This window comes from Diceros bicornis, chromosome 3 (assembly GCF_020826845.1).
Source record: "Diceros bicornis minor isolate mBicDic1 chromosome 3, mDicBic1.mat.cur, whole genome shotgun sequence".
NCBI classification, from domain to species: Eukaryota; Metazoa; Chordata; class Mammalia; order Perissodactyla; family Rhinocerotidae; genus Diceros; species Diceros bicornis.
This window is the reverse complement of record NC_080742.1, coordinates 89,153,929-89,172,038: the sequence shown is the minus strand read 5'-3', so window position 1 is coordinate 89,172,038 and position 18,110 is coordinate 89,153,929. Positions and strand designations below refer to the sequence as shown.

General features: G+C 41.2%; 1 protein-coding gene across 2 annotated transcripts in view; it reads right to left on the bottom strand.

The window, feature by feature from the left end:
• MGAM (maltase-glucoamylase) overlaps positions 1-16,267 on the bottom strand; it is a 185,146-nt gene extending 168,879 nt beyond the window's left edge. The window contains exons 1-3 of one of the 2 annotated variants that reach the window (XM_058531697.1): positions 16,115-16,267; positions 15,645-15,690; positions 57-183 (exon numbers count right to left, since the gene is read on the bottom strand). In XM_058531697.1, coding sequence (XP_058387680.1) covers positions 57-183 — 127 coding nt within the window. In that variant the 5' untranslated portion in view covers positions 15,645-15,690; positions 16,115-16,267. The remainder of the gene's footprint in view (positions 1-56; positions 184-15,644; positions 15,691-16,114) is intronic. The other variant, XM_058531688.1, reaches the window with a different exon arrangement.
• Positions 16,268-18,110: the final 1,843 nt, after the last annotated feature.

Genomic DNA, 18,110 nt, shown 5'->3' with positions numbered 1-18,110 from the left:
GGTTTTTGCTCTGATGAGACAACATAGGGAGAGAGAACACCAGAGTTCCTCGTTACCTTTTGATTCCAAGCAATCTCTAGCCGAAAGCACAAATACAGGAATAGTGATGATAAACACCACAAGCAGAAGTACACTGAGCATAAGCTCCAAAGTAGTGAAATTTTTCCACTTCTTTCCTGCCATCTGTAAAAAAAGAGAGAAAAAAAATTAGAATTGAGTTTTATTTACTATATAGCTAGTAAATTTTTCAATGAAAAAGCTCGAATATATACTTAAGTAGAATGAATCACATAACAAACCCCCCATATAGCCATCATTAGAAGACATATAAAATCTAGCAGATTCTCTCTTTTTTTTTAATGTTAACAGCCATTGGTGAGCATTTCTTAGATCTATTATTCCATTAGGAGTGGTGACATAGTGATACTATAATTCTATCATTCTTTATTCATTTAGTGGATGAAACATTCCTATAGAGAGAAATTTCCCCTTATCTGTTATGTGGCTCACAAAGGTGCAGTTCATATAGGAAAGATAAGATAAATGACAGCTATTAAATCAGGGACCACTGGGATTGTCAGTGTTCCCAGGACTCTGTGCAGGCTTCCTTAGTCTCTGACCAGGAAGGCACAGACCACATTTAAGGTTTTTTCCTGGCACTGAGTTAACCACCATGCACATACTCAAATGAGGATTATGCCTCACATGCAGTCCTTTCTGGAAATCTTCCTCAGTGCACCTGTTTTAGGACTTTGTCCTTTGCTAGGGACAATTCTGATACTGACTGAGTTGTGACACTATCCTCCATCGGTAGCAGGTAACACAAATTCCCCATCACTTGCTCCACATCCTTCCCCTGGTTGCCCCAGATATCACTGCATTTAGCACCTCCTTCCTCTGACTCCACTTCTGTCATTCTTTAGAAAGCTCGTCCTTTGCAGTCAACATTCTGTATTCTCTCTCAAACATTAAACAAAATATATCCGTTAGTCACTTGTGCCTAATTCCAACAGCATTTTTTATAGATAACGTTTACTGTCTTTGAAAGGGAAAGTTTGACGTTTCATGCCTTTGGCTTAGCTAAGTTCTGAGAATGCCTGGGATACCCTGTCTGTTAACCTAGGATAGCAACATCCTATGCTGATTGCATTTTATATGCACAACAACACTGAGATATAAGAATGGCCAGGCTAATTTTTCCATTGGACAGATGAAAGGACTGAGGTGTTGTGTGCTTTAATGACACGCGCCCAAAGCTCAGGACAAGTCAATGGGAAAATTAGGGGTCCTGACTTCCACTTTAGGGATTCTCCTCATGACCTCACTTTCTGTTAGGTAAGGGCACACTCTGTCTTTCATGTTTTCTGTGAGAATTTATCTCTATGGACACAATATAGCACTTCTCCAAAAGCATGAGAAACTACGTAGACCCCTACTATAATGCAGAAATCTGCCACTCAATAGGGAGTGAAGCCTACAGCAAGTCAAAATCAATTCAAAAGCCAGAATGGAGGGAGAAATTTCTCATAAAGCTATATAAAATCTTATACAGAAGAAGTAAAATAAATTCATTGTCAAGTTGGGTCATGTGATGGAATGATTTCTAAAATGAGTTTCGTGATCTAACTAGCTTCTTGTATCTCCTTAAGTTATAGGAGATTGTGCATTAGAGTATCTAGAATCAGACACAAGAAAAGTGTAAAGTAAAAGGAGAGAGGAGACAGCAGAAGGAGCAGAATTATCTACATGAATGGGGCCACTGGTTTTGAGGCCTCACAAGCTTGTAATGGCTTCCATTGCTTATGAGACTAAACGGCGTCATCTACAATCTAACTCTTAAGAATCGTTGTAGCTAAGTTTTTGGGCTTCTATGTGCCATGTATTTCCCAGACATTATCAGTCATCCTTATAAACCTGAAATGCAAGTATTATTCATCTCCATTTTACAAGGTAGGAAACAGAGGTCAGAAATGTGTAAAACTTGTCAGCAACCCCAGAGAAATGATGGAGCTGAAATTTGCTCCTAGTCTATGCTTCAAAGACACTTATTTTCATGACTACATCAAAGCACACACCCTCCTCCAGCCCCATCTTCTCCACTTATCAGAATGTGTTCCTCCAGTTCGAACAATATCTCCTCCAGGGCTTAAAATTAATAGCCCTCCCTTGCTCTCTTGCTCCCAAGCACTCTATCTTATCTATATTTATAACTCTGAGGAGAATCTGTCTTTCCCTACTAACTTTTAAGCTACCAGAGGCCAAGGAGTGAGAGTATCTTACCCCTCCCTGAGTTATCCTTCTCAGCCTGAGAGCCTGCAGTACTGATTCCCTCCACTCTATGGGCAGCTGAGTGGGGTCAGGCAGAGAATCCAGGGCCAGTCTTCTGCTGAGAGTTGTCTCCTCTGGAAATCCAGATCTCTTCCATTTAGCCTAGAGATGCCAATGTGATTTTCTTTGTGCTCTATGATGTGAAAAATGTTGGGAAGAGCACAATGCTTCCCTGGATGCCACCTGGCAGGTGCTATACATGAGTATTTGTTGATTTGGGAGCAAGACTGAGTAGAACATAAACACAAGATCTTTTGTGTCATATGTGCACTGCAGTGTCCTCATTCCTCTTTCCCAAAAGATAAGGGGAGGATGAAATGGGAAATAGCGTGCCTTCATCCCAGGAACCTCACCAGTAACCATAGGAGTACAAGTGAAAAAGGAAGAAAAAAGAAAATTTGGATTTAAAAAATAACATAAATTAGACATCATTTTTTTATTTTATTTATTTTAGAAGAGGATTGACTTCAAAGGTTTTTTTTTCCCCCTGAGCTAACATCTGTGCCAATCTTCCTCTATTTTATATGTGGGTTGCCACCACAGCATGGTTGATGAGTGGTGTAGGTCTGCGCCCGGGAACCCACGAACCCGAGCAGCCAAAGCAGAGTGCATCAAAGTTAACCGCTAGACCATGGGGCCGGCCCCCAAGGTTTCTTTAAAGCAGTAATTTTCAAAATATGACGGAAAGGTACATCAATATCTCTGGAGAGGCTTTTTCAGAACATATAGCCACCTCCTTCTCCATATGACCTTGGCAAATATTGCTCATAAGTGTAATAGCCTTTATATGAGTTGTAACATAAAAAGAAATAGTTGAAAACCATCTTTTTATAAATAGAATATACACTAGTAAATGCACTTCCTGGAAAACAATACTCTTCACAGCCCCTTTACAAGCCCAACCACAGCTGAACACTGGCCCACATCCCTCTCCGGCTCTCTGTACTCTCCACTCCTAGCTCAGGGCCTGGTGGTCTCTCTGGGCAGGACTGCCCCCAATTCCACTACAGACCTCCTCACCCAAGCTAATTATGAGCTGACGTCACCTCTGCTCTGATATACCCAACACAGTGGACCTGTCTGCTTTTCTTCTTCCATATTGTTACAGAGTCATTTTATTTGGTACATCTTTACTAGAATGTCAGTGGAAGTTTGGAAAGGAAAAAGGGTAAAATCCTGTGATCAGTCTGCCAACTTGAACCCTTCTATATAGGTTTTAAAAGTTCCCCAGATGACTTTGATATTCACTGCTGTTTGAATTCACTTTGGGAATTTTGAGTTCATTAGTGGATTTAACAATACTGTACAACATTATCCTATGGGGGGGGCAGGTATAAATTGATGACAGTGAAATGAGGGACAAAAATGATGTAGGAGATGGTAATAAGGAAAAATAAAATAGCATATTTGGAGAAAGTGGTGGGGGATGGGTGGCCCTTGTGAAAGTTTTCAACCCATCAAAACACCCCTCCCAACACCTCCAGTATATCAAGCACCTTTTCTAATCCCAGCTCATTTATAACCAAGGATGTTTTCCTAAGGCTTTTTCCCTGAACATATGTCAACTTCCTTAGGTTTACAATGCTCTTTTTCTCCCTCAAATTGTGAGCTCCCAGGCTATGAGAATTAGGCTTGCTTCTTCATCTTCAATGTCCTAAGTACCTACTAGCAGAATCTGCATAATCAATACTTATTGACCAATAAGTATTGACCAATAAGTAACATTTTAATTCCTGATTGAATATTTACAAAATACCCAAATTCTTCCTAACTATCGTAGACCATAAAGATATTTTAGAGGATAAAATGATGGCACTTGCCTTAAGTGAGCTTCAAGTCCAATACTGTTATTTCTTTCTATATAATAAAAGCCATGTATGGTAGAAAGAGTATTCTTTCTTGAGAATCGGAAGACCTGAATTTTATTCCTCATTCTGAAAACAACAAGCCAGATGACCTTGGGAAATTTATTTATGTCTTCCGATTCTCAGTTTCCTCATTTACAAATTAAAGAAGTTGAACCAGAACATCTATAAAATTCATACCCGCTTTTAATATGTCATTTTTGAGTGAGTCACGCAAATTGCTTGCTTCTTTACTCCTCTCTTTCACAAAAGATGCCTGTGCTAAATATTTCATTAGTTTTCTCATTCTCTGTCGTGTCCCCAAGTTCTCCTGCTAAGAACAAGAGCAAGCTAAATAGAGCACAAGAAGACTTAAACTGGATTTCCAGTCCTAACATTTTTTGCTGTGGTAGCCAAATAAATTTACTTCACATTCTTGAGTCTGAATTTTCTAACCTGTAAAGATGGAACTAATAATGTCTATTGTTATTATTACCTATTGTCACCTTCTTCCTGTGAGACTCAAATAAAAACACTTTAAATAATAAAAGATAACACATCATTACGTTATCGTTTACCATAGAGAAGATAGTTTGTGGTTTGTGGGTCCTGGGTAAGAAACAGCACGTTCCTAAGAAATCCTTCAATCTCACTTTTCATGAGTGTGGCTGCACCTCACTCAGTGTTGTGAAGTGGCAGATGCACATTCCTGGCCACTGCCCTTATGAATGTGTTCTGATACAACCTCTTATCCGCTAAGTGCTCTATGGCCCCTGTGCCAGGTGACTCACTTGTTATCTGAGACACAGAGTGTAGAAAACGGCAAAGAAACAGGAGAAGTCCTGAGCAGCAGACTTGCCCATTTAAGGCCCACTTTCTCCACCAACCCACCCACTGCTCCACTCCCAGGCTGCCTTGTGAATCACACTACCTTTACTCAAAAAGCACATCCCCTCACTTCTTCCCTCAGGCCTTAATTCAAAACTCCCCAGCTTGGGAATCTTAAATCCTCAGCTCATCCTTAATGTTTGATATCTCTTTGCAGCCTCATTCTCCATCCAATCAATGTGCACTCACACAACCTCCACATTCTCCTTCAGGCTGCTTCAGACAGAAGCAGCCTTCCTCAGTCCTTTGTCCAAGCGTGAATTGCCAACAGGATTTCCTTCTCATACATTGATGAGAAATTGCTGTTTGTCAACGTAATGCCTTCTTACTATGCAAAAGGAAATGGGGCTGTACCTTTCTCTACAAGGATTGCCTTGTTTTTTCTAAAATAAATTACCTAACTCCAATCTTTCTTACCTGTCCTGTCCCCAGTACCTCACATTCCCGAAGGCTTTATAAAATATACCATAATATTAATCCTGCATATAAAATCCTATATAATTAATAACATTTCATGCCTGGTATAATTAAATTAACTAATGAAGTAAGGAGTGGACTCCTGTTCACTGGCAAGGAGAGGAGTTATCAGAATGCCCATTGAAGTGATCACGTCTCCTTTTCTTTGGTGGTTGCTAACAGTTGTGAGATGGGAGATTTTTCTTTATACCGATATTTATAATTTTTCCAAATGTTTATTAACACACTATGTTAGACACTAAGAAGAAAAAGGCACCCACACATTGCTAGTCAAACCATAAACACCATGTGCTGAATGAAGATTTGGCAAAAACTATTAAAGTTACTTACACCCATAATCTGGAATTCCATTTACAGAAATTTAGCCCATCAATACATTTGCATATGTGGGAAGCAATGTACGTCCAGATAAAGGTTTTTCATTGTATAATGACATATAACAGCAAAAGATTGAGAATAATGTAGATAACCACACAGAGAGAACTGAGTAAAATGTGAAATAAAATAAAATTCAATATTATTCAAAATCGTGATAGGGTGATTTTAAAAAAATAAAAAGGTCCAAAAATTCTTTGCTACTCCTCTCTTCAAGAGGTGGGAGCAAGCCTCCATTCTTCACCCCTTGAGAGTAGTCTGGTCTTAGTGATTCATTTCTCACAAAAGGAATGTGGCAGAGGCGATGGTGTGCGACTCTCAAGATGAAGGTGTTAAAGCTTCTTTCTTCCTTGTTCTGTTGGATCACTTCCTTCCTCTTTTTCTTGGATCATTCCTGAAGAAGCCAGCTGCCGTGTCATAATGACATTCAAGCAGGCCTATGAAAAGGACCAACAGCCACCAAGGAACTGAGGCCTTTTGCCAACAGCCATGTGAGTGAGGCATCTCAGAAGTGGACCCTCCAACCCAAGTCAAGCCTTCACGTGACTGCAGTTCCAGGCAACATCTTGGCTGCAATCTCATGAGAGACCCTGAAACAGAACCACTCAGCTAAGCTGTTCCCACATTCCTAACCCATAGAAAATGTGAGATAATAAATGTTTATTGTTTCAAGCTGTTAAGTTTTAGGGTAATTTGTTACACAGCAACAGGTAATTAATACGCATGGTTAAATATGACTTTTAAATAAAATATCATTTGCATTTTTTTAAATCAGTTTGCCTCTTATCAAAAGTCCTTTAGCATCATATATTCAAATATGGCTACCTGCTCTATAGAATAATACTAATTACTTTCTAGCTATAGAAGAGAAACATTTCCCTAAACCTTAAGAAAAAAAAACCCTCATTGGCATCATCTGATTGACTTTACTCACTGAATTACAAGGATCTTGATAGCGAAACCTACAATCTCAATTAGGAATGGAATTTAGGAAAATGCAAGATCAAGAAAAATGGCAGAAGGCAAACAGAATAGGAAATAATTTAAATAGCTTTAACAAGAAAAAATGTTTAAAAAAACTGCTACTTGGCAGTCTGTCATCAGTCCTCGAATATTCTATTTCATAAGACAAACATAAACTGCAATTTTAATGGTAATGATAAGTATAGCTAATAATGATTCAGTAAATGTGCTAAAAGGTTTACATAATTTGTCACATGCAATCCTTATAACAACCCCAAGTTAGTTACTGCCACTAGCCCCACTTTGAGGAAATTAAGCTTCAGCAAGGTCAAATAACCTGCCTGATGTCACACAGCTGGTAAGGAGCAAAGCCACAATTTGAACATCTGCCCTTTGGACTTCACAGCCAGAATTTCAACCACTACTCTATATTCTATGCTATAATGCCCCATATTGTACACCACCTTAGGCTTTTTGTGAGATTGGGGTCTTATCAAATAGTATCTGGGTCATTAACCAAGTACTTAGAATGTGCATAGCACTAGGTGAAGTGCTTATATGCCTAATTTCATTTCGTCCTCACAACCTCCCTACAAGTAGAGACTGCAATTATCCCCATTTTACAAATAAGCTCACTGAGCCTGACAGAGGCTAGGTTGCCCAAGGTCCAGACCTCAGAGCCAGGCTTCAAACCAGGCAATCTGAATCCAAAGCCACCTTCCACAACATGATGCAAAAACAGAAAACTTATAAATTCATGAACAATCAAGGTTTCTAAATTGAGAGGAGGTAGGATATACAAAAGACGCCTGGGTCCTTCCAAAGACAACCATTGGGTTAGAAGGCTTATGGAAATAAAAGGAAACAATTCTACAACATCTCAATTTCCATAGCAGCTGGGGGGTTTTAGAGTGGTTTTGTAAGCATCACTTACAATTAATTCACTTCTAGTTTATGACTCATGTTTTAAATTCTCCATGAGACCAAGGAGAAGGGGCTGCTGATGCACTGTATTCTCAGGTTTATTCATCATCGAGTTATCAATGCCGTGTCTCTGGAGGAACGGGAATCTGACTGCACATCCGATTATTCACTCATTAATTATTTACGAAACTCCTACAATGTGCCAAGCATGCTTTCAGGAGTTGGCTACGCCAACAGCAAACAAAACAGACAAAAATTCTTGCCCTCATGGGACTTATGTTCCTGTGGGTAGAAAAAAGAGAAGATAAACAAAACAAGTAAATATACAGCAGCTTAGACTGTGATAAGAGCTATGGAGAAAAATAAAGTGGACAGGAGGGAGATGAAGAATGTGGAGGTGAGGGGTGGCAATTTTAATTAGGCTGGTCAGGGAAAATCTCACTGAAAAGGTGAAAATTATTACTATATATAAATTGTACAGATCCCAACAGTAATTTATTCCTCAGTAATTTATAACCTGAATTAAAATGGTTATATGAGTAACTGCCAAAGCTTATTTTCCTGGGGCTGTTATAATTATTTAGTAAAGTATTAGCTAAACCAGGCGGGGGCCCAAATTATTTAAATGGCTATCTAAATTAATTTGGAAAACCTAGATAATCAAACTTTCATCTTTTCTGAATTATAGCCAGTGTCTGATTTGCGTATGACTATCTAAGCCATTCTTTTAAAAATCCTTTGATAACACAGGCAGGCGATGGAGTGGGAAAGAAAGAGAGAGTCAGTTTTACGGAGACTGAGAACAACTTGCAAAGAGCACCCCAGTGAGTCACAGCTATTCCTCAAATGTCCTGGGCAAAATTTGCTGGGTTGGTCCATTGTCGCCCAGCTACTTAGAGAATGTGAAGACAAAAAGTAGCTAATGGCCTTTTTTTTCCAAATCTAGTCATATCCAAAATGTAGAGATCTAACAGCCAGCTCTTACCCTACTCAGCTGTGTGACCTTGGAAAACCCGCTTAACCTCTCTGGGCTTCAATTTCCCCACCTGAACCACAAAGAGATCATCTCTAGAAGACATGTGACCTACTGTGACTGTAGCACCAGAGTATGAAAGGCTTATCTTTCTTATCACATTCCACAGCTACCTGCTGAATCAATTTTAAATGGGAAATTTCTTCTTCTAAGTCCTTCTACTCCCTAGTATTCCATGCTTACAGGGCAGTTTGTAAAGTAACTTTATTAGCTCATCAAAACTCATTTGTAAGTGGGCCGGCCCCGTGGCTTGGTGGTTAAGTGCGCGCGCTCCGATGCTGGTGGCCCGGGTTCGGATCCCGGGCGCACACCGAGGCACCACTTCTCCGTCCATCCTGAGGCCGAGTCCCACATACAGCAGCTAGAAGGATGGGCAGCTATGACATACAACTATCTACTGGGGCTTTGGGGGGAAAAAATAAATAAATAAAATCTTTAAAAAAATTAAAAAAAAAACTCATTTGTAAGAGAATGTTTGACAATAAAAAATCATTGGCCTCTTGTGTTAGCATTGAAATAGTGATGAGCTATCTTAAAACTAGGGTAAGGGGTAGAATGTCCTTGAACTTCATTTGGTCCCTGGTAGCACTTTGGCCCTACTCAGCACAACAAACCAAAGCCCAGCTCCCTCTCCATGCCACCCTGCCCGCCACATACACATTCACTACTCCACCCGTGACACCAGGGCCATAGACAGTTTGGAGAGCAGGAGGTCCCTTTAGCACATGAAAGCCACTGTTCAGACATATATCAGGAACCCGCTGGTCGCCTTTTCTAGAGAGATCCATGGGATTGATCCTGGCCTCCCTCTTTCCCCACAGTAACTCTTCCTTCCCACCTCAGTGGCCAGTCAGAAAAGAAATGCCCACATGTGTCTGACTGGACTCTAGCAACCAGTGAGCACCCAACCCTTTTTGATTAGATTTTACCAGAGAAGGGCCAGCGACAGTCCTTCACCTTTCCCCCAACCCTCGGCATTTCCATTCTATTTCGCACATGATACCCAGTCCAGATACTGTGTCTTTCCCTTCATAACCTCCTTCCAGACTCCACATGAAGTTTCTCACACTGCTCACTGCACACCAACACGTGTACACATCCCAATACTTCACACACACCCTTAGGCTCTTCCCTAGAATAATTCTTTATTTGTTCAATAAAGGCACCAGTGCACGGAGAGAGTCATCGATTTCTCAATTTCCCGACTATGATGGATTCTCTAATTACCACTTCTCAGTCACAACTCCACATCCTTTTAGAAAGAACGTCCCCGAAAGCTCCAATCCAGCTCTAAATTCTAGCTCCTTTCCCTCACTTCCCCCACCTCATTTCCCGAATCAGAAAGAATTTCTACTGGCAACCTCACCCAGAATATTAAGTCATTCATCACACCACACAGAGAGACACAGACACACAAGTTTAACAACAGTAGGGCTTGTAGATTCAGCGTTGGTCCAGAAGAACACACACACACACACACACACACACACACACACCAAGAAGAAAGATAAATGAGTAGAATTTTGTTTTATATGTGTGTTTGTGTAATTTTGTGGTTTGTTGTTGATTTTTGGTGTGGTTAACAAATTAAAAAGGGTATTTTGGCTCAAAGAGATCAGCACAAGTCCACGCACACTTGCACACACACACATCTACGTACAGCCGTTAAGTGAGTGCACAGTTTACAAACACACCTCCTCACCTCAGCAGCTGCTCCAGCTCTCTCTGAAGGATGGCCCGACAATAAAAGCAGAGGAGCACAGTCCACAGAGAGCAGCCACAGGCCTGGTAACTGGTTACTGTGTCAATGTTAATTGATTTAAAATGCAAATGACTGCCTAGCTTTCATTCTCAGGATCAGATTTGCTAGTTAATTAGTAATCACTGTCTTCCTTTGAGGAGAACATCCCTAAGAGCCTGGAGCAAGAAGCGACCAGCCTGACCACTTCTAATGCCTCCAGGGGCTGAATGTTCATTCAGCAGTGAGGACACTCAAAGTGCCTGTAAAAGAACAGACCAACTCCAAGTATGGATGATAAAGTGCAAGAAATAAACAACCCCGTATCCCAGAAGAGCCCCTCTCTCCCAGTGACCTCTAATCTCTCAGGAACCGGGTGGCTTTTGGTGGCACAATCTGCTGATTTGCGCTTGAAGGAAATAGTTTTGAAAATGTTTTCAAAATAGTTTTCTTCCCTCTAGAAGAGGTGTCAAGCTTTTCTGTGCTATGAAGGCCCTTTGGCAGTTTGGGGCCTCCTATTGGGCTCTCTTAGAATTACATTCTTAAATGCGTGAGATAAAATATTTAAGGATACAAAGAAAGCCAATTCCATTGAATTATAGCTATTAGAATATTTTTTAATTGCAATACAGTAATGCACGTGCTTCTTTAATGATGTGTTAACTAAAAAAACTAGTGGCAGCTACTGCAATCTCAATATAGTGTAAGTAGTACTTTGAGATTATCTCCAAAATATGAGATAACAGTAGCTGTGACCTCTCTTAGAACTACTGTGGTCTGTGGCTTAACTTTAAAATAATTAAAAGATATTTAATTATTAGCATAATTAAAAGACATGCTAAATTTCAGCTAGATTTTAGCAAAGAAAAAATACATAAATATTCTCCCCTTCCAAGTTCACCTACTCTCTGATTCTCATCCATGAACCCCAGGTCAGAACTCTGATCTACTGCTAGGCAGACTCTGTCTAAAGCAGGGCAGTGTCCTCTCCTAGGCACCGCTCCAAATGATCCCAGTGATCCATGAACCTGATGTTGCCCGTCCCCAAGGAAATAAGTACCAAAATTGAGGATTGGTGTTTAGAAGCTTTTATTGCAACTCGACAGAGAAATTTTATGTCCGTTGACCATAATAATTAAAAAATGGAGCTTGTATTTGTGTATATCTGGTTTTGGTTTATTTTATTTTGTTTTTGGTGAGGAAGATTCTCCCTAAGCTAACATCTGTGCCCATCTTCCTCTATTTTGTATCTGGGACGCCACCACAGCATGGCTTGATGAGCGGTGTATAGGTCTGCACCCAGGATCTGAACCTGCGAACCATAGGCTGCCAAAGAGGAGTATGTGAATTTAACCACTACGCCACCGGGCGGGACCGTGTATATATCTGGTTTTTAATTTCATTTTTCTAGTAATTTATTTTTATTCTAACTTTACAAAAGTCACAGTCTGTGACATATCAGAAATTAAAAAAAAAAAAAAAAAAAAAAAACCTGCTCTTTGCCACAGAGAGTTTAAAAAGCCCTACTCAACTGTTGCTACTTCCAGACATTTGCTTTTAAAGACCAGTGAAAATTCAGGAAAAATTTGGGCCAAGGGGCAACTGTGTATGTCACCTGGTAAATCAAAACAAAAGTCACCATCTATTATCACTGTCATTTCATAGCGGATATAGACTATTAAAATGGAGTCAACTTGGACGCCAGCCCGGTGGCGCAAGTGGCTAAGTGTGCACGTTCCGCTGTGGTGACCCAGGGTTTGCTGGTTCAGATCCCGGGCACGCACAGACGCACAGCTTGTTAAGCCACACTGTGGAGGCGTCCCATATAACGTGGAGGAAGATGGGCACGGATGTTAGCCCAGGGCCAGTCTCCCTCAGCAAAAAAGAGGAGGATTGGCATCGGATGTTAGCTCAGGCCTGGTCTTCCTCACACACAAAAAAAATAAATAAATAAAATAAAATGGAACCAACTTATCTTTTTGAAAAGTTCACTTCCTTGTCCTTATTTTTCTCATTTCACTGACCACCAGTGAAATAGCACAGAAACCAACAAAGTCTGCAGACCAGATATTGGGAACCACTGATCAATTGTGTTTCCTTGGCATCATGTCAAAGAATTTGGAGCTAAAAGAGGAAGGAAAGTAAAACTGATGTGCACAGAGGTCTGTGGGCACCGAGGCTTTTAGCCTACATTATCTCACTGGTATTCACCGTGGCCCAGCAGCAGCTGGGGTCTGAACTGCCATCCGAATGCTCATCCATTCAGCATCAGGGCCATGTGGACTGTTTGGTATTACCCCTAAAGAACTTTAAAGATCACCAAATATAGTCCGCTCATTTTACGGCTGAGGAAGCTGGGACCCAGGAGTTTTTGTGAGGTTTGCATGGGTGTAGTGACTAAAAGGCCCAGATCTGAAGTCGGGCTGACTTGAGTGCAAACTCCAGGTCTGCTTGCCAGCTGGCGAAGCATAGTCAAGTTAAGCTCTGTTTCCTTAGCTTACATGGAGACAAAAATGGTACCTATCCAATCGAATTATAATCGATTAAACAACATAATACAAGTAAAAGACTTGGTGTTACACAATAGCTACTCAATAAGTGTCAGTTACAACTATGATTACGACGCATCTGCCACAGCTGAGACTGAAGCCCAAGGCGCCTTCAACTGAGCCAATACTCCCTTCTCCCCTAAATCAGGATTCTGAACTGAGTAGGCACTCATTAATATTTAGAAAATAAAAATGACCAAGCACCCACTTTGTGCAAAGCCCTGTACTACATACTGACATCTATGATGTTGCCTGACTGTGGTGGTTTAAAAATTTAACTCCTGGATTAAAAAAGGAGACCATTCAGGTGAGACCAAGGTACAAGGACTGTGGGGCCCAGCGTGGTTTGCTTTCCCGGTGACACAGCCTTACCTGGGCCTGTGAATGTCAGGAAAACACATCTATTTGGGAGCCTGGGAGGCCATGCAAATGTGAGAAGCAGTATCATGATGACAAGAGCTCCTCCTCCCCATTCCCCAGACACCACTCTTCCCCAGACCTGCGTGACCCATTGTTGGATCAGGCGTTAGCTCCTGGGCCGCCTCCTTGCTTCTAACCCCCAAAACACAACAATAACCGCTTGCTAAACACAAGTCAGTTCAACTTATAGTTACTATATGTGTACTATAAACAAGGCACTGTCAGAATAGCAATAACAGCAACATTTTTGGAAAGCTCACTATCCCCTGTGCATTATGTTAAATGATTCACATGCATAATTTCACTCCCTCCTCTTAACAACACTATGAGGTAGATATTGTTATTATCCCAGATCTGCAGATGAGACATCTGAGGTGCAAAGAGCAACTTGCCCAAGGTTATGTAATTAATAAGAGGTGAAACCAGAACGTAAAGCCAGGCAGTCTGGTCAAGCCTATGTTTGAACAAAAATATGAGTGACACCCCAAAACCTCACAGCCAAGAGAATGTAAGAAGTCAAATGGCTATGATATGAAAGAGAAGACAGCACCTACAAATGCTACTGGAAACAGAAGACACACAAGTGGCAGGCACAGGAAAGAAATCAAAGGTGTAGATAGATGGAAGTGGGAGAGAAAGAGAGAAGGAGAGACATTTGGGGCAGGGATCAGCATAAGCAAGGCACAGAGGTAAGAAGGAACAGGACTGATCTGGAAACTGCAGCAAAAAGATACAGACAGGGAAGACAGCCGTGGGAAAGTCAGGGATGCTGTTGGTAAAGCACGCTGGAGGCTCATCGTGTTAGCAGAAGCCTTCCGCCAGCAACAGGGACCCACTACAGGTAAGAAACTGCCCAGAGGTGTCATAAACACGAAATGGATTTCTGAGCTCTCTGCCTAGTACTCAAAATGCTGGATTATCTGTCATTTTGAGTCTTCACTCCGAATATTACTTCTCCCCACACCTCTAAACAGAACTAGTACATATCCTTGGGGAACTCTGGAAGCTGTACGAGCTGCCTGTCCATCGATAACACAAAAGAGATCCTGAGATCCTCCGGAGGCACTCCTTAAAGACCGAGGAACAACAAATCACATTGTCAAGGTGAGTGAGAACCCCTGTCTCCCCCTGTGCCAACCTTCCCTAAACAAAACTTATTCAGGTTTCTGTTCTAAAACCTAAAATAGTCATTGTCTATTCTTCAGGACAAACTCAAACTCTTCTTTCTCTCTCTACGGCCTTCTTTATCATTCTTGACTCTACTATTCCAATGTTTGTTCACTATTCACCAATCAACTTGGCTCATTGCTGCTTCTGCATATTTGCTTAAGGGGGGCCCTCCACCAGAAATGTCTTCTCTCTCTGTTTTCCTATGCAAACCCCTCTCCTATTGCAAAGCCAAACTCACTTTGTCATGAAATTTCTCCAAATACTCAATTCATGTTGATGTTTCCCCTTTCCTGAACTACTGGAGTAACCGTACATTCAAGAATATATTTCTATTTCATAGGTATAGATATCCCAAAGTGCTCAGAGGTGTGCTGGCCACTCATCAAGTCGCTGCTGGCCAGTTCCCTCAAACTCTCTATCAAAGCCAGACCCACTTGAGGAGCCTATTCTGACCACTGAGCTGAGAGGGGACAGCTGAGCACCAGCGTGTGTTCTCCATCCTCCTAGCATTGAACATGAGTTAACAGATTCTCCCTTCCCAAAATAAAATCCTTATAGAAATAAGATACTCATCTGTCCAGATTTTACCAACAATAGACTCTGGGTGGGTTAGATGACTGAAAGTACCCTTAAGAGCCTATTTATCTGAAACAGCTGAATATAACATTTATATCAAGATAAGTCATTTCTTGGAGAGTGTTTCCGTGTTAAATCTTCAGATGGTGGTTTAATGGTCCCCCGTAAGGTGTCATAGAAAGAGCATGGGGTTTGGAATCAAACTAGCCTGGGCTTGAATATCATATTCTCTACTTACTTGCTACAGACCTTGGGCAGTCATTTAAATTTTTTGAAGCTCAGCTGCCTTCTCTGTAAATTAGGAGTGATAATATGTATGGCATCATATTATTTTGAGCTGAAGTTGAAATAATAAGTACCTGACATCCAATGTCAGCTTCCCAATCCCTCCTCGACTTGTCTTTCCTGAAAATAAAGTCAAATAAAATATAGCAAGCAGTATCATTAGCTTAAATTCCATTAAGAATTCCTCCTCCAGTTCATCAACGCCCAGGAACAGCCTCACTAGATTGGGCTGGAGGAGGCAGTCTCTTCCATCCATAGACCACTGACGGACAAGGAGAGAGCAGCCGTGCCTCCCACACTGAACTGATTCCACAGGCCGTTGGAGGAAAGCCAGGCCTAGCTCATCACTTTGTTCTACATGACTCTTTAACACCCTCTCTTCCTCTCCCTCCCACTCTCCCTCTCCCCCCTCTTTCTCTCTCTCACAGACATGAACACACACACTACATCACAGCACACTGCTCACACTCACACACCTTCTACACCCCTTTCTATCACAAGTCATCTCTCACAGTCTCCATAGCCTGTAAACTTTAAATTGTACCTCTTTCTTTTTATTGCAGCTGAGTTGATTTTCCTTCCTTTGCCCCAAATATAAGCTCTTCACATCAGAGGCTACCTGGAAAGGGAGAAATGGAGTTGTTTGGGGTAGGAGTAATTTCTCCACCTAGAAATGTTCAGAGGAAGGTGAGAGTAGAAGTGACTTATACTGAGCGTTACAGCATTTCCTGCCCTTGTGAAATATCTATTATTTCACAGTTTTACACTGCCTTCCACCCTTTCCTACCTCTTATCCCCACACTCAGGAACACGTGCACACACAGGTGTGAGTTCAAGGACAGAGTTTTAGGAATAATACATTACCTGATATTCACATTAGTAATAAAACTTTGCATTTGTGTAACACCTTGCAGTTTTCAGAGCAGTATAATCTATAATCACAACTACCCTATGAGATAGGGCAGGTATTTTTAATCCCCATGTATAAATGTGGAAGCAGAAACTAAGGAAAATGACTTGCTAAAGGTCACTCAAATAACAGCAGAGTTGAACTTGCACTAATTTAATTGCAATCTAGTAATCCAATGTTCGTAAAGTCTAAAGTCAGTAAATCCAGAAAATTGCTTTTGCAGACTAAATATTTGTTTATTGATTGAAAGTTTTCAGAGTTCACGCTCCACCATGTCTCTCAGAGTGGAAACTCTCAGATCCTATCAGTTATCAAATTCTACTATCCTAGCCTCACAAATGGATACTTCTCCTTAAGCCCAAATCTTATACTAGAGATTCCTATCATTGTCTCCATGGCTCCCCTCCCCCACACCCAGAGAGCCCCTGCCGACTTCTGTAAGGGAACCCAACATCACCCTAACCCACTGGCCACAGCTGATTGGACCAGCACTGGATAGTTGACCAAACCTGGTCCGGTTGGATTCTCCCTCCCAGAAATTAGGCTTTGAGACAGAAAGTCTGAATCATATTGCACTGGGCACTAGGTCTTTGAGATCAAGTCATGTTACTGAGAGGCATAAATTAAAGAGTTTTACCGAAAATACTTGTTTGTCCAAAAGAGAATGGAATAGACATGTAGAAAGTAGAAGAAACCCGAAAATACTTGTTTGTCCAAAAGAGAATGGAATAGACATGTAGAAAGTAGAAGAAATGAGACCATTCAAACCCAAAGAAGGAAAATCAGAGAGCCTAGCTGCCAGTATTTTTCCTATTTCTGTGAAGGACAACAGGCAACTGAATTTCATGTGATTCTCCTGTTTCACCAACAAAATACTACCTCCAGTATTACTACCACCACCACCCCTACCACTAACCACCACCACGACTATCACCACCACCACCACCGCCACCGCCACCGCCACCGCCGTCACCGTCACCGTCACCACCACCACCACCATCACCATCACCGCCACCGCCACCGTCACCGTCACCATCACCACCACCACCATCACCGTCACCGTCACCACCACCACCACCATCATCACCATCATGATCATCATCATCATCTTCATCATCATCTTCTTCATCTTCATCAGCATCATCATCTTCATCATACTTTCTTTCAGACAGTTTCTGTGAGTCTCTCCACCTGGCAACCAAATAGTCCCTGCCGGCCCTGCTCTGACAGGTTCTCATTGTCTCCCTTTATCCAGTGTAAATATCTTCACCAAAAATCTCTAACCACTCCTGTGGAACCTACAGGCAACACATATTATCCTCCTATTATCTGTGTTTTGCTGGCTTTTACAACCACTTGCAATTGTAGGACCTTCAAATCCCCACAAAGTCTGTCTGAATCATTTGGCATCCCCATGGAATTGTACTTTTCAGATCAGGACACACGTAACTTAGGGGTACTTACGTCTCTACTGAGATGTACATAATACATATTCTTGGAAGTTTAATTTTAATCAAAGATCATTGGAGAAGAATAAGTAACTTGAATCAATACTTTGAATTATGAGAAACGTAGCAGTATAGTATGCAAAGTTACATGACTTACATGATTTTTTCAACATAAAACACTA